This window comes from Poecilia mexicana, unplaced genomic scaffold (genome assembly GCF_051168715.1).
Source record: "Poecilia mexicana isolate PSO_F unplaced genomic scaffold, ASM5116871v1 scaffold_21, whole genome shotgun sequence".
Classification (NCBI taxonomy): Eukaryota; Metazoa; Chordata; class Actinopteri; order Cyprinodontiformes; family Poeciliidae; genus Poecilia; species Poecilia mexicana.
Window position 1 is genome coordinate 5,876,965 of NW_028263390.1, and position 26,870 is coordinate 5,903,834.

Genomic DNA, 26,870 nt, shown 5'->3' on the forward strand with positions numbered 1-26,870 from the left:
ATTGCATTTAAAAGATTCAATTATTCAATTCAATTATTATTATAGGATTTCGTTATATAATCTATAACAATCATATTTATGTATATATTTATATATTATTATTTAATATTTCTTTATTTGTATAATTTATTATTTATTTAATTATTTGTTATGGTTTTTCAGTAGTTGTAGGCGTTCTTTTCTTGTTTTCTTTCTAAAGAGCGGCAGCACCGGCGCAAATTCACCCTTTTGGACAATGTAGTCCAGCTATGATACATTCTTACACAGTTCCAATGCCATGAGCCTACACTTCCCAGCGTTCCTCGAGGATGCTGCGCTCCGTTGTTTTCCCAGCTCAGACGCGGCTAGTTCAAGTTGCCATAGCAGAATGAAGTAAGGAGACTCTTCTGTTACTTATCAGTGCTGAAAGAAACTCGACCGGCGCCGTCTTTACAGTACATTTCTAGCGTTATTAATTTACCTCATTAGTTTTTATCTAGTCGTTTTGACGTTTTATCCGAGGGTTTAATTTGTAGGCGAACGTTTGGTTAGCTAGGTGGCTAACGTTCCCTGTAGTTTCCACTTGTTGCTAACCCGTCGGAGCATCCTTCACAACAATGAGATGGACTGCGGTTGACGGGCTCAAGCGCAGTTTCAGCCGTCGTCACTTAGTCGGATAGCGCTGTGTCTTAGCTTAGAAGTAAAATGACAAAGCGTCAGTGTAGTTTTCCGACGTCATGTTTATGTTCAGTAAAAAAAAAAAAGTTCTCAACTATCCCACCCTGCTGATTAACGTTAGAGCGAACAGTTAGCGTTTCTAGTTGTGGCCGCTGCTCGTCGCTTTGCGCTGTCCGCTGGACATGTCTCAAGCCATGGACACGTCCAGCGAGTCAGAGTCGTTCGGAAAGAAGGTGCGGGGACACAGGCCGCGGGGGCGTGAGACCCACCGCAGGTCCGGACGGGACAGAGGACGTGTCAGCGGGGGCAGAGAAGACGTGCGAGCCGCGGAGATCTCTGACAAAATCAGCACCCTCGCCAACACCTTACAGGTATGGTTACAGACTATGCTCGGATTTTACACACTTGTTTTCGTAGATTTATTCTGTTATAACAGCCTGTGGAAAAAGTGATGTGAATATTTAATCTATTAATCAAAATCTCTTAAATTAGCACTTCGGATAAACTTTGCTTTGCATATGTTTCAGGACACAAGTAGGAACCTGACCCAAGTTGACAAAATGTTGGGTCAATACAGGGATCACGCAGATGATCAAGTTGAAGCCATGACACTGGTGAGACATGCTTTTATTTATTATATATATCTTTAAAAGTCTTTAAAAAGATGCTGACTTGGTTATCTTTTCCATGCTCCCTGGGCACTTTATTTGGCAAACCTATTTAGCTTTGTGACAAAATTATGTTCTTTCTATAAGGCTGGGCAATAGATATGTGGCTTAAAAATGAAATATTGATTTTTCTTCTTGCTTTCTTTTCTAAAAAAAAAGAAACTACCAACAACAGGAGATATTTTCAAAGAGTGGCTTTTATTTTTATCGTCCCTTCTGTGACTTTTATGATGGAGAATTAGAGCCTGGCTGCAAAAATGTTTTGCTTAGTTACAAGAATATAGTCATAATATTTAGCGGAATGGTTTTACCAAAAGAACATCTTAAAATTATGAAGAAACCCCCCCCCCCAAAAAAAAACAACAAACTTTAAAACTACTACTTAATTCTCCTAATATGACTTTATTTTGGTAATATCAAGACAATTCTCATATTATTTTGACTTTATTGTCATGTGACTTTATTCTTGTATTATTACCACTATGTTCTTGTAACATTATGACTTTATTCTCATTAAAAAAAAACCAAAATCTTAGCCTGACCCTTATATTTTATTGTAGAGTTGATCTGTACCAGCTGTAAAGATGGCTGCTTGTAGTGCAATGATGATAATGAACATTGTTGCTGACTAGCTCTGCAAAAATATTTTATTTATACCATTAGGTAGATTTAAATACAGTGAGGCGCGTCAGCTTTCTTGCCAAACGGTGAATTTCACATAAACATGCAATAAATATAAAAATGGTTCCCACAATAAAATTCAACCACTTTTCAAGCATTTTCAAGGTAAGTTTTCAAACTTTTTCCATCCAAACCAATACAGATTAACTAAAAAAAAAAAGACTTTCAGTTCGCTATTATATTGCATCATATAATTTATTGTTATTAATTATGTCTTTTTCTACATTCTACAGCAGGGACAAATCAGACTAATATACAACAAAATTTTATGTTCTGAATCTGAAATGTCTCTCTCACACACACTATCCACCTGAAGGTCCGATAACAAAACACAAATTTAACCTCCCAATTTCAACACAGTTGTTTAATGTCTAAAGTATAAGACAGCCTTTATGTGAGTAACATTGATCAACTAGAAAATTCCCGAAGAAATTTAACCGGGGACTGCTAAAGTGTGCCCGTCGGTTCGGACCCAGCGTTCTGATGCTAAAAAAAGTCATCAATGCTAAGCTTAGCTAAATTGTAGTCAATAACCTGTGGAGAGGCAGATGCATGTTGACTAAGCTGTACTTGTACCATTCATTATGTTAAAATCAATGAATAACCTAAAATTAGCCAAAATGCTAATGTTAGCGTGAAGGCTCTCACGCTAACATTAGCTTGAGAGCTAACATTAGCGTGAGAGCCAGTAGCATGTGAGGCCACATGCTACTGGCCCCACATGTCAGTAGCATGTGGGGCATCACTGGCATGTTGTCTGTCATTGACTTATTCCATTTAGTATACTAAACATCGCTAATAAGTAAGAAAATTAGCTAATAGGTTATTTTAGGTAAAGGCTAATGCTAAGTCAAGGGCAGTGAAATGCTAATTTTTGTGCTATCCTGAGAATAAAAAACATAAAAAAAGCTAAATATTATTGCACCGCCTATGGCGGTGCACTGACGTAAGAGGAATAGGCAGGCTTTTATTTTGAAAGTTTCAATAAGCTTCATTTTAATGACCACACTAATTCATTCTGTAGCAGTGGTTTGTTTAAACCAGTCATATAAAACCCAAAAGAGCAATTACCTGATGTGAAAAATGTCAAGGCTTTTATTTTGAAATTTTCAGTAAGCTTCATTTTAATTTGCCACACTAATCCAATGTGTAACATTGGTTTGGTTAATCCAACTATATAATGCCCAAAACAGCAAGTAGTTTTAAATGCCAGCTCAACTCTCCTCTGTAATAATTGAGTGTTCCACCATGTTGTAGTTCTGACCTTTTGCTCTGCCCTCTGTATTAAATGTTCCGCCATGTTTAGAACTACAGAGTCTTGGCAGTCCAAACCAGCAGCTCTGCCTTTCTCTGTATTCTGTTGCTATAGTGATTAATCCTCTGCTAACTGTGTGTGAGAGACAGAGGTGGAGAAGGATTTCTATCTTTATGAGACACCCAGTCAATTTTGGTGAAAAAAGCAAAAAGAACAACTCCTTCCCATTCAGGATCCGTAAAAGCAATCCGAAAACCGTTTGAAGCATATGAGAGGGCTATTTGTCGGCTCCGACAGTACTGCGGTTCATATCTCTACCTCACTCACAGTAATAACAGCGAAGAGACAAAGATGGTGTGCACCGAGCTCAGAAATTTTTCAGGAATGTTTGTAAAACACTGGGGTGGAGCGTCAGTTAGTCCTGTCCCATCACTTTGCTCTGAAGAACCTGGACAGAAAACCGTAAGCCCTAGGGAAATTTTGAAAACATTTTACCGGAGCAGACACGCGTATCAATGTCATGACCGACTTTCATACCAATAGAGCAATTTTTGCTACCATGAGAGCGATTTCAAAATTATTTTGAGGTCAAAAATCTACTCATTTTCTCACTCTAAAAAAGCGGCAGTTGGTGTCAGTTAAACTCTAAGGGTGCGTTCACACTGCAGCCTGAAGTGACCCAATTCCGATTTTTTTGACGTAATGCGACCTGTATCCGATCTTTTCATGGCAGTGTGAACAGCACAGGTCGGATTCTTTTTCGAATGTGACCCATATCCGATACGTATCCGATTCAAATGCGGCCTAACGTTCAGGTCGCCTTCATCCGATTCTCAACAAATCTCAGTATTCTGTGTCCTGATACGCGCAAGCGGGAAGAAAAACAACAACCATGACGGACAATATGAGGATTAAATTGTTAATATGCTGTTCTGGCCGGACAACAACTTCAAATATGTAAGCTAAGCTCCACCGTTAGCCTCCATGTTTACTTCCGCAAACATTGAGCACTACTTCTTTTTATGGCGGTTGGCAGAACACTGAGAACGCTGACGCTATTGCGCCCTCTATTGCGCATGTGGGACACTTTCAGATCGTTTGCCCGTTCACACTGCAGAACGCATACAGGTCGCATTTACTGGCAGTGTGAACGGCCCCGGCAAAAAAATCGGAATTGCCAAAAAATCAGAATTGGGTCACTTCAGGCTGCAGTGTGAACGCACCCTAAGGTTCGGCAGTTGGAAATTTTGCTCGTTTTTAGCTTTTTACACGAAACCCCAATAAAAATAATAGCCCGGATGCTGATACCTTTTTGTGCCGTTTCTCGCAGCGGTATGAGCCGCATTAATGGTGACAGAAGAATAATAAATAAATAAAGAGACATTCTATTTGGTGTAGAACAATAGGTCCCTCCCATGTAATGCTATGGGCAGGCCCCAATAACTCATTGCGCCATTAGTAATAATAAATATTCATCATAATGAAACAATCCAAATGAATGTTAAGATAAATGACTGCTTTATGCTCAAATTAAATGCTTAAACACAATATACAGAGAAAGATAGTTTAAAGAAATCTCTAAAATGTTTTAAGTTTATTTGCATTTAGCAAAATAGAAATAATTTGGTGATTCTAACTGACAAAACAAGAAAAGTTTGGTCTGATTTTAACTTCAGACAGAGAGAAAATAACATGTATGTGTCTCTTTGTTTGCTGTATGAAAATTTCTAGTTTCAGCTGTTTGCCCAAATTGCTTCCCAAATTGAGATTTTTAATCAAATTTTAGATTGCAATTTATCACGAAGCTTTGCAGTTTGATATTCAAGCACTTTCATGGACTCTTTACAAAAATCAAGGACTTTCCAAACCTTGAAAACAGCTAATTGAATTTTGAGCCTTTTCAAGGATTTCAAGCACCCATAAAAAACCCTTAAGAAGAAAAAGATAAACAGTGTTTAAAATATGTGAAGTAGAGGCATTGGGTTTTAGAAAAACATGAATTTAGATAAAAACATTTTTGGAAAATTGTGATGATGATATGAAGTGAAATGAAGCCACGTTTCCCTGGTGATCACTATGTTTACATCACTATCTCTGAGCTTTAGCTTCTGACTCAGTTAAATTCTAGATCTATATAAGTTATTGCTGAGCAGATCCACTACAAAAGCAGTAAGCAAGCTAATTTGTATGATTAGACTGCAAGTTTGAATTGTTTTTTGTTACTAAATCCGTGTTTTCTGGCAGAACTGTGAGTTAATTAGTACCTTATTATATAATGACACTGAAATGTACGACTGTACAGGACTGGAATGTTTCTCAGAAAAAATTAAGGATTGCGAGATGTGTAAAAAAAAGAAAAAAAAAACGATTATTAGTGTCAAAGATTTTTGAGAAATGTGAAGAAAAGAAAGCTGCATCACTGTGAGAGCCAAATGGATTGTAGCCCACCACGACTCTCCCATGCAGTTATCTCCTTATTTATTCCACTCTCATCATTCATTTCAAGCCCTCGCTCTTTTGTGTCACGCTGTCCCGTTCTCATCTGCAGTTATTTCATTTAGGATGCATGTTCTGCCCGTTTTATTTAATCACTTTCTGTTTTTCGCCGCTTGCCTCGCCTTGCTAAAGTGATTTCTGTCTTTGTGATTTGTCAGTAATGCGTACTATCTTTTTTCTTCGTTTTTTTCCCCCCTGTCTATCAGCTCAGGGAGAGCTTAGAGGATTCAATCAATCAGCTGCAGACACGGAGGCTGAGCAGGACCAATGGGGTCCGCAGTTCCTCCGTCTCTTCCCTCCACAACAGTGACCTTGAGGCCTACTCAGGGTCAGGTATGGTAAACAACTGATGCTTTTCTTGTTTGTTTGCTTATTATGTCCTTTTTTCGTATATGAAATTAGGCCCTTATTGATTGCCTAAAATGATTAATCAGTAACAGAATTCCTTTATTGTCATTGTTTAAGCTAGCACAATGAAATTTACAAAATAACGGTGAAAATAAATAAATTATAATAAGTTTATTTAGATAAATATAAAAGAATGCAATAGAAACACACAGAAACAACCGATATGTTAAGAAAATGATGACCAGAGTTTGATGAATAAGCGTTGTTCATGGCAACAACAACTCCTGAGTAGAAACTAGTTTTTAGTCTGTTTGTTCTAACTCTTGATTAATTGATTAATCAATTAATCAATTAATTCTTGAAACAATCAATTTAGTGTGATTAATCGATTATTGAAATAATCAATTAATTGTGATTGCTTGAGTTCCGAAATTATCAGTTGGGATCAATTGATTAGCGAAATGATCAATTGATTCTTGAAACAACCAATTAATCGATTAACAAACTAATTAATTAATTGTGATCAATCAATCATTTCGATTTGGTTGTGACAATAATAAATTACTAACATAATGGTTAGTGTCACGTTTACATTTTTACCATAATTTAAGGCACCGTTGTGTTTCCAGAGGAGAAGCGCTTCCAGCCCACCTCCCCGCTGAAGGATTACGGCGGCAGCCCCAAAGGCAGAAGGAGGTCTCAGTCTGCTGGCGTTCGCTTCAGGGATTCCACCCGGGCTGCAGACGACGTAAGTAACAGCATCCCCTGCATCTGATTATTACAGCTTTGCAGTTCCGTAAACCTGCCACAAGAGGGCACACTGAGTCAACAACATTAGCTGTTGTGTTCTGCCGCTTTGAGACAGAATCTTTTTTTTTTTTTTTTTTTTTCCTTCTTTTCAGATTAGTAAAATGTGTGAAGAATTTAGATTGTGGTGTGTTTAAGTCAGCCTCTGATGGTTTGAATTGAGTCTGGAGGTGTGTGTGTGTGTGTGTGTGTATGTGTATGTGTATGTGTGTTTTTTTTCTCACAGATTCATTCGGTGCACCAGACCCTGCGGGACCTGTACTCCGACCAGCAGAGGATGTCTGATGACCTGGATAGAGAAATCCTCCGAAGGAACAGGTACCTGCTGCTTTTAATGCCGCTATATTCAATACTGCAGTTCACTCACAGCTGATAGGGTTTTTTCTTGAAATGCTCTTAATCAATCAACCTAATTTAGTAATTAGTGGAAGAGGAAAAATGTCTGATTTGAAAAGCTTGTAGAACATGGAGAAATGTTTTCATAGCCTGATTGGCCTGAAGCCTGTAATGGATGCTCTGTTCACCAACTGCTGCTGCATATTAACTAGACTGAGGCAGATCTGCCTCTGTTACAGTGAAACTCTGAATGAATGCGCCGTTCCCTTCAAATGGAGGGTTGGAGGGTTTGAGTCTGGCTTTGTTAATCCTAATTTACAGGATTCCAGACCAGACCAATCTGGAATAGCCTGGAGTTTAGGTGATTTTTCCAGGCCTGGAGGAGTTTGGAAAAATACATTCAAGAATGGAAAAAGTCTTGCATTTCAAGTACAGCTTGGAGTCAGTATTTTCAAAGTTACAATTTTAAATGTCATGCATCCTCACTCTGTACATTTATCTTATATTTATGCAGTGGAATGGAGTCTAACTTTAGTTCCCACCTTGATGCAAGTTTTTTAGTGACCAAGTTTGTGTATAGTCATGGCAACAAATCGTAACGATACCGAATGAAAAGTGTCATGGAAACGATGGGTTCGTCATAACTGATGCCTCAATATATTAGTCATCATCGGTTTTAAAAGTCTTGTCTGTTGTTTTTGTAGCTAAAGTCTTCTCCTCGTGTAAACCCAAATTTATCATGTTCACTATTATTAAGGTTTTACTTTAATCTTCCACTAAATCTTTGATTCCAATGTCTTTAAACCACCTTAATAAAAACAACGAAAAGTCGATGGAAATCAGAAGAGATGCAGCAGAGTCGGGCGACCGCAGATCATTCCCCCAGCATAGATTAGAGTTTGACATTTTGAAGTTATTAAAAAAAACCTCTCTCCTTCCTCCCTCCCGCTTCTGACCAGAGCAAATTGATCCCCCGTCATATTTCAACATCCGAAGCTGAATAATTATTTTCCCGCTGCTTCAGATTATGCCTTCACATCCAGATCGATCGTGTTGCGAAAGAAATAATCTTTCCGAGGAGATTCTGTCGCTTCGATTTGTCTGTTTTCTCTTTTTGTTTTTTTTTTTTTCTGTTTCGAAGGTCGGACATTGACACCAGGCGGGCGATGGAGAACCTGTCGGAACACATGACGGTTTCCCAGAGGCAGGACTCGGTGAGTCGCAGATGGAAGACAGCATTAAACTGATGCATTTAACGTATTCAATGCTGATGTTTTCTGTCGAAGTGGAAAAAGCTGACGGCGTGAACATATAGTTCACTCTAATTTCCAAGCACATCGTCGTCGTCATCATCAGCTCTCTGGCAAACATGCCAAATGACAGCCAGTATGTGTAATATTTGTTATCTGTTCCTGTCTGCGGATGTGATGAGATAAAGGTACGTCGTCTTTTACAGGACGACGTGCTGCTTCCTGATTAACATGGGGGATGTCGGGGGTGTGGGGGGGTGTATTACTGCCAACCAGGCACAGTGGAGTTTTTTTTCTTCTTCACTCCCACACATTCATTTCCCGTCGTCTCATTAATCGAGCCGCCGCGGTGCCAGCGACGTTCGCGTGACCCGAGGCGTCTTCGCTCTTCTCCTGCAGGTGTCATCCCGCGTGGAGAGACGTCTGCAGGAGCTGGAGAGAGAGATGAACACAGAGAGAGAGAGAGAGAGGAGGGCGGAGTGGCGGGCGGCCAGGGATGATGACCAGCAGGAGGTGAACCTCCCCCCTTCCCCCTTCTTATCTCATCTGCTGCCATTCTTCCATCACACTTTAGAAAGAGCTTGTAGTAAAGAAAAACCCAGCATCACAGTCTGGTAGATTTCAAAAGGCATGGGTGGAGGCTCAACTTCCTGCAAGACGGTGACCCTATAGCCGCTCAATATATTAGATCACATGTCAAACTCAAGGCCCGGGTGCCAAATATGGCCCGCTCGTAGCTTTTTATGTGACCCTCTAGACTCCAAATTACATCAATAAGTACCTCCAGTTCTTCACAAATCCACAAAATTCACACAAAGTTAAAAGATCTCCACATTTTTTCTCAAAATTGGTCAAAAACATTGGGTTTAAGTGACTACTGTCTCAGCATTACTTGATGTTAAGTTGTAGTGTGTGATTGACATGATTAAAAAGAAAAGTCACATTTAACGTCATACATTAGCACAAACATCACACATTTTCCCTCATCTAAAACATACCTGTAGTGTTGCCTTGATTTTTTTCGTGGATGCTTGAGAAGTCCTTGAATCTCCCGTGGCAACCATTAGCAGTACAAAACGCCCGGGTGGACCTAAGTCCTCCTCTGAGCTGCAGTTTCCAAGCTTCAGAGCTTCCATCTCCCCCACAACTCCCTCTACTCAGCTCCTTCAGACTAGCTAGTAGCAATTAGCAAGCGCCTGGTGGAACTGCAACAGTTTAAAAAAGCGAATTATGAGATCTCTATAAACAAAAGTTCCTGAGACAGAAAACAGGCAAAACTGCCACAAAAACAGTCCATTTGAATAACTCACCCAGCATTTCTCTGGCCTGTAACTCCTAACAGGACTCATAAAGGAGTGAAATAACGAAATTACTCCAAAATATTTGGGGTTAATCATAATCGGTTGCCATAAGGATTGTCTTGTATATGTGCAACTTTCCAGATTCCCTTCTACTTAACAATTCCGCCCTACTTTGCCTTGATGTGTTGCATAAATCCCACCAAAATACTTTGACGTTTATTGTTGTGACACAACAAAAAACTTGGGAAGCCACTGGTGAATCTTCTTGGTAACGACTTACCACACTTCCTACTTACGTCGACATGCAGCTACATCAGTTCAGTTCGCCAAATATTTCAACTCAGTCGAGACGGTTGAAGGTTCAAGTGCTGAGAGACGGAGATTATCCTTCACTGGCTCCGTCTGGTGGACGGACTTTGATGCTAATTTCCCCCTCACAAGTCTCTGGTGAGTCACTCCCTTCCACACAGGGAGAAATTCTGCTGATAAAAGAATGTCAGCAGCACTTCACTTTGCATAATAAAGGACTTGCAGAAGCAGAGTGATTTTTTTTTTTTTTTACACATTGCTGGTATTTATACAGTTTAATGAGGCTCAATTTTCCAAGAAGGCGCCAGCCATCGGAGCCGCCGTCTCTGGGAAGGAAAGTAGCAGTATAATTGCGTTTCTAAATGACAGCTGAATTATTTTTGTGATCTCTCTTGAGAAATTCTTCCTCACTCTGAAAACGAAGTCGCAGAAGATTTCCTCCACCACATTAATAAAGCGGTGCAATTAGAAACGAGAACCAGTGAATTGGTTAATTCAGTGCTTTTTAATGCTGTTTCTTTTTTAATATTGTCAGGGTGCCTTTTCTTTCCACAGCTGTTCTTCACACCCCAATCCAACTATCCTATAGCATCTGAAGCAAATTTAACTTTGTACTTTAACTAGACCCCTGCCAAGCTTTATATTGCAGCAATTTATAAAATATGTACACATACAGTTTTCTTTTTTAAAATCAATGTTTCATCCATTTTAATTTTATTTTCTTTTTATAAATGATTTTTGTTTGAACCATTAAAGAAACATTTATTTTTTTATTTATTGTATTTTTTAAATTAATTTATATATTTCAGTAATTTTTTTATTTTTCTATTTTATTTTAGTTTTTTTAAATTATTTTTTATATTTCAACTATATTAAAAATGAATTTATCTTTAGTTTTTATTTCATATGTCAGCCATTTTTTATTTTTTGTTTATTTCAGTTTTTCTTTTTAAAATTATTTTTATATTTCAGCCATGAAAAACATTTATTATTCTTTTTATTTATTTTAATTTTTTATTAATATTTTAATATTTCAGCTATTTTTTTCTTTTCTTTTTTTTTTTTAGTATTTCAACCATTTAATAAAGGGGCCATTGCTTTTTCACATAGAATCAGGTTTGGATACATTTTTTCCATCATTATGTAAAACCAAAGGTTTTCTTCATGTTGAAGAAAACCTTCAATATGAAACTATTGAAACTATTTTCACGGTCTGAAAATTTCAAGTGCGACAAAAATGCCAAGCTAGAAGAAGTTCATAATGGTACTTTTTAACTACTTAAAAAAAAAGTAGTGTTCAAATTCAGTCTCTAGGTTAATATAAAAACACTTGCTGATGCATTGCATGTTGCCATGGTTACAACATTAACTTTAATTCAGCACCTGTATTGTCAACGTTATCACACACAAAATAATATAGTAAAGTGGCTCTATTCAACAGTTTCCCACTTCAGGGCATTGCAAGGCCGCTGAGAGCAAAATGGATCTTAACTAACGCGTGTTAAATCAATTCTAATTATCATTATATCATGGAGTCCACTCATAAGGGCCTTCATAATCTGACTCCCTCTTTCCCTCCCCACCCTTGACTAAAATTAGGAGCACAAGTGTGACATTTTGCAGCACTTTTGAACAAAGAGAGAGAGAGAGAGCGCCGCAATTGGGTTGTCTTTAAACTGATTGGCACTATCCACTTAGCCACAGAAATGATTCACGCCTCAAACGCTCATGCTCATGTTTGCTAATTTTTTTAATTACCCCAAGCACTTTTTGTCTTTGACTTTCTCTCCTCCTTCCCGCGTTCTCCCAGTTGAACCACAGAGGGGCGCTGTGTAGTCATGCGCTGTCCCACAAAACCTCCTTGCGAGCAAGAAAGAGTTTTCTCTTGATTCATTTGCATCCCTCCACAGAACGTTTCCCTAATGGGACACCAGCGGCGCCCTGGGGTGGCGGGACATAGTGCATTTGTCCCAAAAAAAACCAGAAAAATCCAGGGTAAATAAACAATGAGAGGAAATGAAGAGGAAAATAGTCTCTTATATACTAAAGGAGTAAGAGAAGAAGGAGAGCAGAGGGTGCGTTTCTTTCCCACCGATGGGCCCGCTGTGATGTGAATCAAACAGATGATGAGTCACTCCGGTGGTTGTTATTGCGAGCAGGCGGTAATTCATCACCACGGCCCACTACGGATGCTTTGGATTGAGTGGGATCTAAGCTCTTGTTACACATCCGCCACAATGTCTCTACGCTGTTCCAAGAAAATTAAAGTGAGGAGGTTTGTTGGGGGGGTTGAGAGGAAGAGAATCAACAGTGTAGCAACAGCACTTCCTGTGTTGCATTCTTACAAATTTGATTTTTTTTTTTGTTTGATTTTGTAGAATTTAGGGAGGTGCCAAGTTCGACCTGATGAAAGAGAAGACGCCTTGACAGCGAGACTTCTACGAGCAGAGAGGGAAAAGTCCAAGGTAAAAATCAGAGTTTTCATCACAAGATGTTGCAGAAGTATTCAAAAGTTTTGTCAAAGCCGGAGGGTTTGGTGGATCTTATTCTTTGGATTGTATGTGAAGCAAAACACAAAACAGCTAGTAGGCCCCGTTACAATAAATTTTGCTGGACGATGAATTGTCCCAGAAGTTATTGCGATAAAATTTCTAACACACATCTGACACTGATGCCTGAAGACATTTTAAGTATCCAAAATAAATCCACAAACAAAATGGCTGACACTTAAATACATTAAATTAAATCCTCATTAATAACTCATTATTATTGTATAAGAGTTTATCATTTTCTAAGGTAGAGCATTTTTTCAAACTGTTCCATAGTTTTTAAAGTAGTGCATGCAGTTTTATTTCTGTTATTTCTATCACTTGAGCTTAAGACAAAAAACTTTAGCTTACTAACCATTGATAATCTGTTTCTAGATTTAAACATGACAATTACAATTTTTATATTAACAAAGTTCCTTAATTTCAAGATATTTGAATAAATAAACAATTCATTAGTCACATTTATTTGTAAAGCACATCATAAAAACAATACAGTCACTAATAATGAAATGAAAAATAAACGTATTCTATTAAATCCCATCATCAAGGAAATACAAATGAAATATATTGAATGATATTCCAGTTATTATGAATCAAAAGCGACTCTGAACAGGTGGAGTTTTTAGCCTCGATGTAAAGGAACTTGGTGCCTATAAAATATGTTTTCATTTTGAGGGGTATGAATAGTCTTAGGAAGCATTTTGGGTTTGCTGCTGTCTCTTAGTCCAGATCGTTGCTGTTTTCCTCCTAGATGGAGCAGGAGCTGGGCAGAGCCAGGAGGTTACTGGAGCAGTCGGAGGACAGAAGGGAGTCCCTCGTTCAGCAGGTGTGCGTTTGTGCCTGATTAACGGGGGAAGGAGGCCAAACGTCACAAAACGAAGCAAGCCGTGAAATGTCTCTCCTCCGGTTTTCTACCCCGTCCTCCAGGTAGAAAACATGCGTGGTGAGCTGCTGAGGACGAGGGCGGAGAAGACGGCAGTTCACCGGCCGCAAACGGAGACGTCTCAGCTTGGTGCCCAGCTGTGTTCCAGCCACGCCGAGCGAGAAGGAGACAGAGGTCAGCTACACGGGTCGGGTAGCTGGGTTGTCAGGGGAACGGAAGGCGGAGGAAATGATCGGGTCTGTGATTTTTGAGAACACCTGTTTCCTCCTGTGTTACGACTTCATTTTTATATTTTTATCATTGAAACAGCACTTTAGATCATTGCTCAGTGTGATCGAACAACTTCTTCAAATGTCTTTTTTGTTGACTAATAGAAATACATTGATGGGTACGATGCAAAATCACAGGATCAAATTTAAGCAGATTTTAACCCATGAACAAATCCGCAGACATCACACACACATGCAAAACTAAACAGGGGTAAAATAAAAAATACATTTGCACAAAGTAGAAAAAATATACAACAAATAAACCTATGACAGTAAAATGTGTTATCCACAAATATGTATGAAGAGGAAAATAATAATAAAAATTAATAAATTATATAAAAGTGGGAAGGGGGACCATTTAGAGACAATAGTAGTACATTTCTCATAAGGATGCCAAAACTTTATAAAATCTATTTTCTGAACCTCGGACAGTGAAAGTCCACACACACAACATAATAACCTTTATCCAGCGTGAATGAGAATGTAGAGCTGGATCTTTCTGTGTGACCAAATTTCGAGCGAATTATTACGAAACATGACTAAACTGAGAAAAAAAAAAGCAAAAACAAAAAAAAAAGATTTTTCTTCCACTAAATCATCCCCTAACATTTTGATTCTGGTAAAGATTTCACCTGAAATCCATCTTGCTAGCTGAATTAGAAGACGGTTTCCAATGAAATAGGGACAGACAGAACAAATTATTATTTTGAAAGTGCGCAAACATCATCACTTTGCACACTTCAGAGTGTTGAAAAGGGTTGCACATGGTAGGAGCAGGTGAGTAGGAGAGCATGTGGAAGGACAATGAAGAGACGACCTTCAAACCAGCATCCTTGTGGCAAGAAGCAAAGCAACATCTGTCAACGAAAACTACAAGGACACGCTGAAATTCTGCTGGAAGCACACAAATAAAAAGGACATTTATTCTGATACATGGAAGGTCATTTTCCCCCCACAAAAAAGTAAAGAAAAAGAAAATCTAAATCTTTCATCAATCAGGTAATCAATGCGCGCTCTCCAGCATGACGAAGCAAAGTATCATGAGGCAAAAGTAATAAAATTCTCTAAGAAAACAAAGTGTGATCAGCTCCAAGCACAAATAAAGATTTGACCCAGAGATTGATTCCCGGCCTGCGATAACTCAGAAGTTACAAAGAAAGTTTTGACGCAATTTTACAACTCCGAACATAAATTTGAAGTATTTCATTAGAAAAAGGTTGGAAATATCATAAAAGGTTTTAGGTGTCTGTCGGGGAATGAAAACACGTTGAAGCTTTTTGAATGTGTTCTCCTTTGCTGCTCAGACCTTTCTGCCATGAATTCAGTCAACGTGTGTGTGTGTGTGTGTGTGTTTGTGTGCGTGTGTGTGTGTGTGTGTGTCACAGATTACAGTGAGCTGGAAAAAGAGGTGGCTGAGCTGCGGGGGCAGCTCAACAAGGCCTCGGTCCGGAGCGAGGTGGAGGAGCTGAGGAGGGCCCTGGAGAGTAAGGAGAGAGAGAATCTGCGGCTCAGTTTACAGGTCAAGGTGCGTTTCAGAGAGACAGGCGTCGGCCATCTTTTTATTTTCTCTGGAGATACGGGAGCATGTGAGGTTCCTACACAGTCTGGAATTTGACTTAAGTATTTTCCAGATCTGCCATAAGAATGGGCAAACTATTCCTGGTCATTGTCTTCCATTCTTTTGTTCAATTCTTTACTTCCTTCCTTCTTTCCTTCCCTCTATCCTTTTTTCTTACTTTCCTTCCTTTTGAGAAAGATATGTAGGAACCCAGTTAAAAAATAAACACAATTTTTAGCTTGGGGATGAACTCCAGATTTGGTGACTGTCCAAGTAGAGGGTCAGATGTTATGACTTCTTCTTCTACTGTATTATATCGCTTATAATTCAGTAGAAGACAGACTGTATTACACACTTGACTGTAAAAAGGAAATCCCAACATTTCGTGTTGAGACTCCAGATTGAGTCTGGTTTCAGCAATGCCAACTAATGACTATGTTTTAAGCTTTTCGGCACCATCTGAGCTCATTGAAATCGTGTCTAAACTCCCACACCCAGCCTGTAACAGATCAGGTATGAAGCCATGTGGTGGGTGTCTGCATGCATCACCTGGGGCTCCTCTCATGGATTTTACACTTGGATCAAATAGACAAGAAACGTTTCCTTTTGGAGGTAAGCGAGCAAAAATGAAGCACAATGAGCCGGATGGATTTATATGTAGACGACTAATCAGCGTTTGACTAATTACCCCTAACTGACATCCTTATTCAGCGGAAGCATCAAAATGGCAGCCATGTTGCTTTGCCTTGTCTTTATTCCGCTGCCAAACTCGAAACTTCAAAGTCGTCTTGATTTTCTCTGGGCCACTTTTCAGTGTTTAATCGTAAGAAATCCAGATGTTGGAACAACTGAACCTTCTCTGACCCGTCTTTGAGAGAAGATGAAGAGAAGCGGTTGCTAGGTGGAGCACGGACAGAGACAGAAAGTTCCCAAAATGTCTTTTTTTTTTTTTTTTTTAAATCTCCAACCGAGGTTTCTCACTTGACCTTTCTTTTCCCCAACATGGAAGGAATTCTCATCTGACATGGAGGGGCGGGAAGAGCAGCATCTGCGCATTCTGGACCAGCTGAAAAGCATGCAGGTAATTTAAATTCAATCAAAAGCCCGCCACATGTATGTGTAGTGTAGTACCTTTGTTCTGGGACAAAGCATTGTAATAACGTGAGCTGTAAATCTTTTTTTCCCCCCTTCCATTGTGGTTACGGGGTCTTGAGGAACGAATGTGGGCTTTATTGAAGAGCTGAATGGTCGTTTCAGAGCCGCGGGCAGACAGAGAGGAAGGAGATGGAGGCCTTGGTGCTGGAGAGCGCGAGGAGCAAAAACGAGCTGAAGACCAGGGCCCAAGAAGCAGTGCGCCAGTGGAGGGCGAAGTGCAGGAGGCTGCAGAAGGAGCTGGAGGATGCCGAGGTTCAAGGTCGACTCCATGAAGAGAAGGCCCTGCAGGTCGGTCCAGCCATCACTCACAAACTTCTCCACAGTTTCAGTCCAGCTTCAGTTGTGTGCTTTCAATATTTGGGGGTGAAAAAAAAAGTTCTTACTGTTTCACAATATTAAAACTGACTCTGACTGCTAACTTTGTTGCACAGCATGTGTAATGCTGCCGAGAAACAAAGTGCAGTTCTAAGTGCAGGAGTTTCTGCTGGTTGTATCATACATGTGATGAAGAAGTTTTTTTTTTCTTTCAAAGAAAACATTCAGACCGAGGCTATTACAGTTAACTATAACTAAGAAAATAACAAAAACTGGAACTGCGAAATCGTTAACTGTGATAAATAAAAACAGTAATTAATGGGGGGAAACTATGACCAACTGGGACTATATGGGATGTTTATAAAACTAACTAAAACATACTGAAATTAGAGCGCTAATATCCCTCGGTTTGCTGTTTGTGAATCTATTTATCGGCCTTTCGAACTGCCACATTAACCAAAAGAACACTATAGCTGCGGGGAAACATGGTGGTGGCAGTGTCATTCTTAGGTTGCTTTGCTCCAAAACCTTTTGATATCTCTATAGAACTGATTTGTTGACTATTTTCTTGATTAATGATTTTACATCCAAAATTGCTTAATAGGAGATTTTCTTTTTACAAAATGTGAAGCAGGTGAAGCTAAAGTTATGTCATTTGAGGAGTTCTGGGTAGAATATATTTGCAGACAATGTTTTGGTTTATTCTAAAAAACAAAATGTATAAATTTTTGTACAGTTTTGGCTTAACTGCTACTCTGAGGGTGTTATTCTATTTAAAAAAGTGCAATTTTTAAGCCTTTATATTCCAATTAATGATTAATCAATGACTAAATTTCAATAATGGATTCCTAACAATTCATTTGAATAATCGTTTCAACCCTAGCTGGTAGCCTCAATAGATGTGGTGGTTTGTCATGGTTGTATGCATATTGGTTAACTACAATATAAAAAAGGCTACAGGAGAGTGTGCTGTCTCTTATTTGCTTTCTAACTCGCATTCTGTTCTTTGCTGACTTCCTCACACTTCCTGTTAGGTTGGAATGTCAATAAGGTCTGAGAAACTAATTTGACTTTAGACAAACTTTCCCTTAGACCCCCGTAGGTGAGACGAACCTTTTTCCGCTCGTTCACCAAAGTGAGACGGCCCAGTTCTGATTCACCGTGTACTGAAATTCAACAGAAGAGAGAAACAGCTGGTTGAATCCTGGAGTGTGTGACGGTGCCCGGTCAGATCAGCCAAAAGGCAGCAGATTGGGATGCTGTCCCACACTACAAAATTATCCAATTACCAAGTCCGTCACTCCGCCAGGTTTACCGAGCTGTGTGCTTCCATCTGAAAAGGAAACAAAAAGGCAGGCAGATTTCTTTACCTACCGTCAAATACCATCCGGCCAACAAAAACACGGGTGTGGAAAGCACCAACGAGCTGGAAAAATACCGACTTTCACCCAAGAGAGCAAGCAAGTCACACCAGGTTGCTCAATGTCCACAGGAAGTGGTAGCTTAGCTGGGCTGAAGATACACAAGCAACAAGAGGCAGCAGATAAAAGCTAAGCTTAGTCGTTCTTAAATAACCCATTTCAATGCACCATTTAGGTAAAGTAGTTCCAGTAAGAACACAGTTTTTACTTATACTAATTATTTTTATAGCAAGACACCGTGACAGTCACTAAATTGGCAATAATGGGGTGACTGCTGTTAACTGAGCATGTGCAAATGTAACCTGGTGGGTGGGTTAGTCAGTTTTTTTTTTTCTTTTAATATATTGATATTAATTGATGGTCTATTGGAACAAGGACTGGTATTTGGTATTTTATGATTAAACTGCATTAGAATCCAAACTATGATATCAGTATTTGGGCTTTGCAAGAATTATTAATTAGAACTTACTATTTTCAGACTAACCCACAATTATTATCCCAATTTTCTTTAATCTAAATGATAAATGACACCTAGAGAGGCACAATGTATCAGCACTAACATCGGTATCAGCCAATATCACAATTTTTTATTTTTATTTTTACCATATCCAATAATTAAAAGTTGCCAACATTAAAAACAACAATAAATCCATTTTGTTGTTTCCAGAAAGGGAGGGGAGGAGGTTGGCCATTTGATATTTGTTTGGTCAGGTGACAGTGATGCAGCGCAGGATTGTGGGAAGTTTAAATGAAGTATTGGTGAAGCCAGCAGTGTGATTATTGCTTTTCAAAATTTCGAAAAGGTAGTGATATGTTTATAATATATACAATATTAGTGAAGATTGGTTATCGTCCATAACAGCAATATTGGTTTCGGATATCGATATCGGCCCAAATTTTCATATCGAAACAACCATTGGCTCAATTTCCAGATGTTATTGGTATTTATTGGGCTTACACACAAACTCTTGATGGCACAATCAACATAAACAAGCACACAGGTTAAAACGCTGCAGTCAGTTATCTTTTTATCTCTTTCAGCCTTCATCTACTCTAGCTGAACCTCTCCATCTTGTTCTATATTTCACAGCATATTGACTCTATGGGCCGGACCAATGATCATGTAGATCTCCTGGGTTTTTTTGTTGCATCATCTTAGATAGAAACTGTGGCTGATGCACGACTTCTATAGCGTTGATGCTCTGAGACGTGAGGAGATCAATGATGCTATAGTCCTTCTCAAATCCAAAAGTGATGCCTTCAGGCTATGAGGAGAAAACCAAATATTTCTCTACCAGACTCTCTTTCTGCAGTTCTGAAAGTCAGATCTGTAGAGAATGGATAGTTTAAGACATTTAAGACGCTTTACAACAAGTTACAGAGTATTCACTTTGATTTGATATGTGAAATACTTACCTTTCTTTTGGCCTGTTTTTCACCCTTGGCATTAGTTTTATTTTGAGCTTTTCTCTCCTATTTTTTTGATAAAATATGTATCTTTGATCTGTTGAACCTTGCGAGGCACCAATAGACTGAACTTTATCAACTATTTATGGAACACACTTGCCTCTTTTCAGTATTAATAGTTTTAGAGTTGTATTTTTATCCATGTTATCAGCTCTGGATTGACGTGTTCTTAAATTTGTTCAGTAATTGGTTCATCTTAAGGAGCAGAAAGCCTTTTTGTCAAGTGAATTTATCAATTGGAAGACATTCAGGTATAAGACTATCTTGGAGTGAGAACTACTTCTCTTAAAGGGGCAGTTTTTTTTAGTTCTACATCATAAATATGATGCTATTCCATTATCAAAAACATACCTGGTTTGTTGCACCTTTCCTCCGCGTCTGCCCCACTCAGCTCCTTCAGACTAGCCAGCAGCAATTAGCAAACACCTGATGAAACTGCGCATCTGCTGAGCTCATTATAGGAGCTACTTGTCAGTGCAACACTGGCAAAGGGTTGTTAAAGGGTTAATGGTGGAGCTATGTTGTAATGACTTCCTGTAGGTGGATAGAATTAGATGTAAGCCCAATTTCAAGGCATTAATTTGCAAAGTAAAATTTATTTTAAGTCATATTTGATATATATATACATATAGCAATTTTATAGCAGCTGAAGGTAATTATGGTGTAAAATGGCACTATGTACCTGGAAAATACAAAATACTGCCCCTTTAATTATTTGTATCTGATTTTATTTAGAAACCTGAGTGAAAAGCGGGGAATTATTCACACAAAATCCCAATCAAATTTATTAAAGTCTGTGGTTTTAACATTAAAAAAACTGAAAGGATTAGGGGTATGAACACTTTCTCCAATGTGTGCTTCAAGAAACGCTTCAGTTAGTTCAGAGCTGGTAGTCGGTAACAAGGTTTACTGACAGGTTCTTTGTAAATGTAGCTCAGTCTGAAGCTGTGCTCCTCATACAGCCCTCTGTTTCTCCACTGGTCTCTCATTGCAGGCACTCCTTTGTGTGACTGGAGCTCTCTTTAGCACAGCATCCCATCTATTTCATTCAATTTGAAGTCTCAGGTTTTTTTTTCCCTCTGACTGATCCCTCCATCTGTCTCACTGAAACTCAACATAATGTCTCCGAGTATAGACATGAGGTGCTTTCAACACCCACATCCTCCAAACACACTAATCAGCATAACAAGGCTGCCCTCTTTCCATTTTTGCAGTTCTAAATGTGAAAACACTCTGTATCTCATAACACAGATAGGAAGATTAACAAATTTACCTGAGACTTTCTGCATATGTCTGAATCAAGCTGTGTTTTTTTTTCCCCCATCTGCTTCCCTATTAATTAAACTCTTGATCATGTATCTTAAAATGACCTGCAATTGCCTTTTTTCCCTGTGATGGCTGAAAAAATAGGAACGCATAAAGAAGAGCTAAAAAAAGACAATGTGACAGATGACAAATTAGGCCCAGTTTTCCTGATGAGTTTTATTTAGTTTGTTAAAGATCAAATCACTGAAACTGAATGTGAAACTGAATATTTTCATTTTATTGCTTTTTTCCAACATTGTCTTTATCTTCAAATTCAAGATAAAACTGCGGAGTGATAACTATGGAATATACCAAAAAAATTGAACATGCTACAGACCATGCTAGAGAGGTCATGCACTTATGTCAGTTTTTCAGGTTGCGTTGCTAATACAACATGGCTCCCTTTGTTGGTTGCTGGATTTGGAGAATAATAAAAGAATTCCCAGTGATTGGCACTATTCCTCTAATGTGCATAAAGGTGAGCCAATTTTTTACTTAGCGCTTTAGTGCGCTTACTTTCCTCATTCAAATTCTTACAGATAAATTTTAAAGCTCTAATTTTTTTGGCCATTTTGTAAACTTTCAGTTAAATAAAATTCTACATCTGTGTTAAAGTTTTGGGTATTGACTCTTAAGCCCAACTGTGGTGGATTTGGAGAAATTAGCAACAGAGTTGGCAATGCTCAACAACTATAAAACTGAAACCAATGCAAACATTTTAAAAGGACTTAAAAAAAAAGCAATGCTTATTAGCCTGTTGGAGGCATAAGTAAAGCCTGGTGGCCCGCCAGGCTTATAATACACTGGAGGAGACCCTGAGATTTATTCTTCATATTTATTCCATTACTGCTCAGTTTGTGTCAGTTTGAACAAAGCAACCAAACAGAACAGATCAAGACAAAACCTAAACGTTGTGTGAGCCAGTTTTATTTGCACTGACCTTCTATGACCTACCCTCCTTGTGAAGGGGCTTGATTACTATTTGCTGGATGACTGTCAAGTCAGCAGTTTCCCCCATGAAGCCATAAGGTTTTGCATAACATTTCTGTATTTTTTTTTTGTTTTTACTTATTTTTCAGATGCTAGTTTATTTTTTTTTTAATTCTTCTAATGTTATCCTACTTTGAGATGCAGCTGTAGTGTGCAATCATCTCTTGATAAATGGAGAGCAGTGGATTTCTTCGGAGTTTTCAAACACGACGCAGCGTTACAGACCCAAAGGTACTTCATTACAGCAATACATTTGCTCGGTTTTGTTCCAGTGGTTGGATTTAGCGGAATAATTAATAGCTGACAGTTTTCATTAGCTTAAAAAGTCACCTCCCAGTGTTTTTTCCAGTCCATTTGTACCGAGAGAGTCACCTCCAAACTCCCAGTAAGCAACCGTCACGCTTCTTATACCAGGAAGACAAGACAAGACAGACTCCCACCTGGCGTATTCTACGTGACGCGAATTAATTACGAAATCATTTCTGCCCTCTTAATGAATTAGGGGAGAGAATCAAGTGCTCAATTAAATGATTAGGTTCTGAGCTGCCGCAAAGTCTTTGCAAATTCCAGTCAAAGCCGGAGCATTAGCAGCAATCTGCCTGGAACAGACCTGACCATTGTCCCTTTATCGAAACGCTGAGTGTTGGCGTTTTCCTATCAGCTAAGAGCTGGTACTGCATATGTTCCTCTCGCTCTGTCTCTCTGTTATTCTTTTCTTCCTCTCATCATTATTGTTAGAGCTCCTTTTCGTACCTTCTTCTCTTCATTTGTCATTACTCATGTCTTCCTTTTTTCTTTTTTTCTCCCACTCATACCCCTACTATCGTCTCCTCCTCCTCCCTCATTTGGTTGCGATTTTCTCCCTTTAGGTCTCCAGGGAGAAGGAGAGCTCCGAAGCCCAGCTGAAGGCGCTGAGCCAGCAGGCCGAGGCATCCCGCAGGGAGCTGGGCGAGGCCCTCGGCCGTTTGGCCCTGCGTGAGGCAGAGCTCCACCGTAAGGGCGTGGAGCTGTCGGAGGCCCACCAGAGGCAACTGGCGCTGCAGCAGGAGATCCGGGAGGTATGTGGCTCACCGTCTAGAGATAACTCTGTTCTCATAGTCGTCAGGAGTCTGGAGATGTCTGGGATGATGATAGAAGCTGTTAAGTGTGGATGGTGTGCTTTTGTTTTTCTATATTGGAGACACAATATAGAAAAAGTGTTTCTGTTTCCAATCTCTAATTTGTCATTGTCATAGAAATTTCTCCTTTCTTTCCTTCCTCCCATCTTTCTTTCCTTTCTTCCTTTTTTGTAATTTCTTTTCTTTCTTCTTTCCTTCCTTACTTCTTCCCTTACGTTTTTCCTCCTTCTTACCTTTCTTCTCTCTGTCCTTTCTTTCCTTCATTCTTTTCTTTCTCCCTTCTTTATTCCCTTCTTTCCTTTCCTCTGTCCTTGTCTGCTGTCTTTCCCACCTTCCTTCTGTCCTTTATTTCCTTCATTCCTCCCTTCGGCCCTCTTCCCGTCCTTCCTCCTTTCCCTTTGTTCCTTTCAGCTATCTTCCTTCCTCCTGCCTTTCCTTCCTTCCTTCTGGCCTTACCTCCTTTCCATACTTTGTTTCCTCTCTCCTTCCTTTCTTCTTTTCCTCAGTCCTTTCCTCCCGTGAAAGGCCAAAACTAATGCCAAAGGAATTAGCTGAAACCTGTAAGTTGCTAACATTGATCCTGACCCCAGGTGAAGGAGGCCTCGGCCGCCTTGCATGAGGAGTCTCAGCGTCAGACCTCCACCATTGCGAGACTGAGAGAAGAGAACCACATACTGGAGGAACAAGCTGACGTTCAAGCCCGCCGTCTCCACAGGGACCAGGAGGATAAAGCTGAGCTCCAGACCACCTTGAAGCAGATGACAGCCGCGCACGCCCAGCTGTCCCTACGGCTGGCCGAGGAGGAGAACGCCAGGAAGGACATGCAGAGGGCCACAACGGAGCTGCAGGCCAAGCTGACATTGCTACAGGAGGAGCGCACCTCTCTGAGCCAGCAGCTGCAGCTGGAGAGAGAGGTCCATCAGAAGGAGCTGAACAACATGGCAGCGACAGTCAAAGATGACCGGACTAGGAAGGATCGGGAAGTGCAGGAAACGCTCAGACTCTGCCGACAGGAAAATGATGAACTGAGTACACAACTAAGAGAAATTAAGGTAGGAGATTTGCTCTTCATTAGATCTGAGCTATTTTAAGAGTCTATCTCAGCTTAAGGAATATGACCTCTACCTCAGTAATTGGTATGATTACAAGCACCAGAACATAGCAGTGTTATCTTTTTCTCACTATTTCAGGGTGTCCTGAATTACAAAGACACCCTCTCTTAGTCTTAGTCTTTCTTAGTCTTAAGAAAACTATTTCAAAAACTTTTTAAGTCTTTAAAGACTTAAAAAGTCTTTAAAAAAATCTTAAATTTTTGTATCTAAAATGAAGGCCTTGAAATGTCAAATTCATCAAAAAAAATGTTAAGCTTTCCTTAAATTCATTTTCCACAGGTCTTGAATTTTGTCGTTGCAGTACTATTAATCACATACATTTCTTTATTTAATTTCTCGTGGGACTTTTCTGTCACACAACAGCTTGAGTCACTTGTAGACATCTTAATTGCGTTCTGTGACTCAAGGTGGTTAACTAGCTAACTAGCTGCTAATATATTCTTGTAGCTTACTAGCTTTTTTTTTTTTTTTGCATCTATCATGGATAAGGACAAATTTATGTACCAGTTTGCTGCACTGGTCATCTTCTGTAAGTTGACCAGTGATCAAAATCAACAGCTTTTAAGCTTGACACCTTGAGGTAAAGGTGGTAGAGAGCAACATGAACTATGATAAAGCAGGATGCCCCAACAACTGCCTATATTTATATTTTTTCTGTCTTAAACTTCATTCAAGATGGCATTACAAAAGGTTTTAAAAGTCTTAAATTAGATTTTATGAAACCTCTAGTTCATGCCTCCAACCCCAAACAACCCCCTATTAGTCTCCTCTCACAACGCTGGTCGTAATCTCTTTATCTGACTCTTGTCAGGGGAAATTATTTAGTATTTCTTATGAAATCCCAATCAAATCCTCTTAAACATCCAATGCCACCTCTATCGCCGCATAATGTTTCAGGTGTAACTGGCGTCCTTAATTTGTGTAAATCTCCTTAAATGTTTAAAATCACAAACCAGCCACAGGGATTCTGTTCACCTCCCACCCACAACGCACCTATTAGCGATCAGATTCCGATTGGTTCTTGCTGAACATCTGGGATATTTCCGACCCGGCGACACACGGAGGAAATGCTCTCATTTAAAGTAATTTCTTTCGTCGGCTGAAACTCTGTCTTCCGAATACACCCAAGGATCGCCGGCGTTCTTAATGGCGTGTGGCGCACCCGCGGTTCTTCAGGGGCCGCGCCAAACCTCCAAGCGTGAATATTTAAAAAGAAAAAATAAAACTCCACATATCAGACCTCGGTCGTCTCATCAAGGCTGCACCGGAGATAGCAGATGATCTGCTTAACTCACCCTCCTCCCTGATGTTCAATATCTCCGATGATGAGCCCCTCCTCCCTCCACCCCTCGGGTGAGGGGCGCGGCTCTCCCTGATATGCTTGAGTTTAGCCCATTAGCCGCTCGAATGGCATTAATATCTGACATAGCTCATTGAAATGGTCTCATTTCTTAGTGCGGGAAGGACAAAGGCATTTGCTGGAATGTTTTTAAAAACTTGCCTGAGGGTGTGCACCAAATGTCCCAAAGAACCCCCCACCACACACACACACACACACACACACATCTAGAAAGCATATATGCTGTTGCGATACAGTCACTCGTCAGAAAATAGCTTACAATATTCTAATTTCCTTGTTCCCTCGTGTCACATTTTTTCTCCACTCTGTCTTCCCCCTACTGCTGCCTCTCTCTATCTTAATCCTTTTCTTTCTGCTTCCCTTCAATTCTAATTTGGTATTTCACATTTCCAGCTCCCGGTTTTTTTTTTTTCTTTTTTAGCCCTTTTTTTTGTTTCAAGTCGCTCTTATCTCTTCTTGTCTTTTGTCACTGTTTTTCCTAACACTTTGATTTGTTTGTGAGTGTAACGTTATTTTTCTTTTACCAAACTCCCCTTTCTGAAGCTTTTCTTTAAAACTTTTCAGACATTGTGGACATACACAGAGTCAGCAAATGTATTATTATTCTTTGAGCTTTTTCATGTGTTACAACCACCAAGTTGAAAGTATCTTTTGGGAAAGTGTGGAGGAGTAATATGATACACCAACACAAAGTGGAGACATTATGAAGTGGATGAAAAAACATCCTTTGTAATTTTATTTTGGTACTTTATTTATACAGGAGCCTGGAGTTTTTAAAGACATATTCATGACTTTACTTACACACCATCCCGCTCATTGTACTAATGCTTTAATTTGCCGTTTGTTCAATAATTCCTTTCCTTCTGGGATGGCTTTTCAAAAAGTTTAGTAGTACCTTTATATCCAACATCAGGCACTGATGTTGGATAAGTTTCAGCTCTAATCGATTCCTGTTCTATTGTGTTCTGTTGCGTTGAGATCAAAAATATGACTTCAGCATGAAGGCTGAAATGATTAATCATCGATTACTGAAATAATCATTCACTAACTTAGTAATTGATTAATCGCTAGCTGGAGTATACAGACAAAATAAAAAGGCCAATTACTGAAAGAACAACATATTCAGAGTTGTAATTTAGCCTTAGCTGTACAAAAAATAGGTTTAAATAAACTTTGTAAATATTTTCTACCTAGAACTTCTAGGTAAAAGTTTTAGCTTCACCCAATTCAAATTCTGTAGAAAGAAAATCTATTAAGCAT

At 39.3% G+C, this 26,870-nt stretch overlaps 1 protein-coding gene across 4 annotated transcripts in view; it reads left to right on the plus strand.

Annotated features, from left to right (window-relative positions):
* Nucleotides 1–8: 8 nt before the first annotated feature.
* The window catches only part of cep128 (centrosomal protein 128), a 54,346-nt gene continuing 27,484 nt past the window's right edge, over nucleotides 9–26,870 (plus strand). For 2 of the 4 annotated variants that reach the window (XM_014969443.2, XM_014969444.2), the window contains exons 1-15: nucleotides 12–1,028; nucleotides 1,185–1,271; nucleotides 5,964–6,090; nucleotides 6,735–6,853; nucleotides 7,139–7,230; nucleotides 8,390–8,462; nucleotides 8,898–9,011; nucleotides 12,487–12,573; nucleotides 13,409–13,483; nucleotides 13,585–13,714; nucleotides 15,195–15,334; nucleotides 16,377–16,448; nucleotides 16,625–16,810; nucleotides 22,890–23,078; nucleotides 23,729–24,190. In XM_014969443.2, the coding sequence (XP_014824929.2) occupies nucleotides 840–1,028; nucleotides 1,185–1,271; nucleotides 5,964–6,090; nucleotides 6,735–6,853; nucleotides 7,139–7,230; nucleotides 8,390–8,462; nucleotides 8,898–9,011; nucleotides 12,487–12,573; nucleotides 13,409–13,483; nucleotides 13,585–13,714; nucleotides 15,195–15,334; nucleotides 16,377–16,448; nucleotides 16,625–16,810; nucleotides 22,890–23,078; nucleotides 23,729–24,190 (2,142 nt within the window). In that variant the 5' untranslated portion in view covers nucleotides 12–839. Of the gene's footprint in view, nucleotides 1,029–1,184; nucleotides 1,272–5,963; nucleotides 6,091–6,734; nucleotides 6,854–7,138; nucleotides 7,231–8,389; nucleotides 8,463–8,897; nucleotides 9,012–12,486; nucleotides 12,574–13,408; nucleotides 13,484–13,584; nucleotides 13,715–15,194; nucleotides 15,335–16,376; nucleotides 16,449–16,624; nucleotides 16,811–22,889; nucleotides 23,079–23,728; nucleotides 24,191–26,870 lie in introns of all 4 variants that reach the window. The other 2 variants (XM_014969445.2, XM_014969448.2) reach the window with 2 other exon arrangements.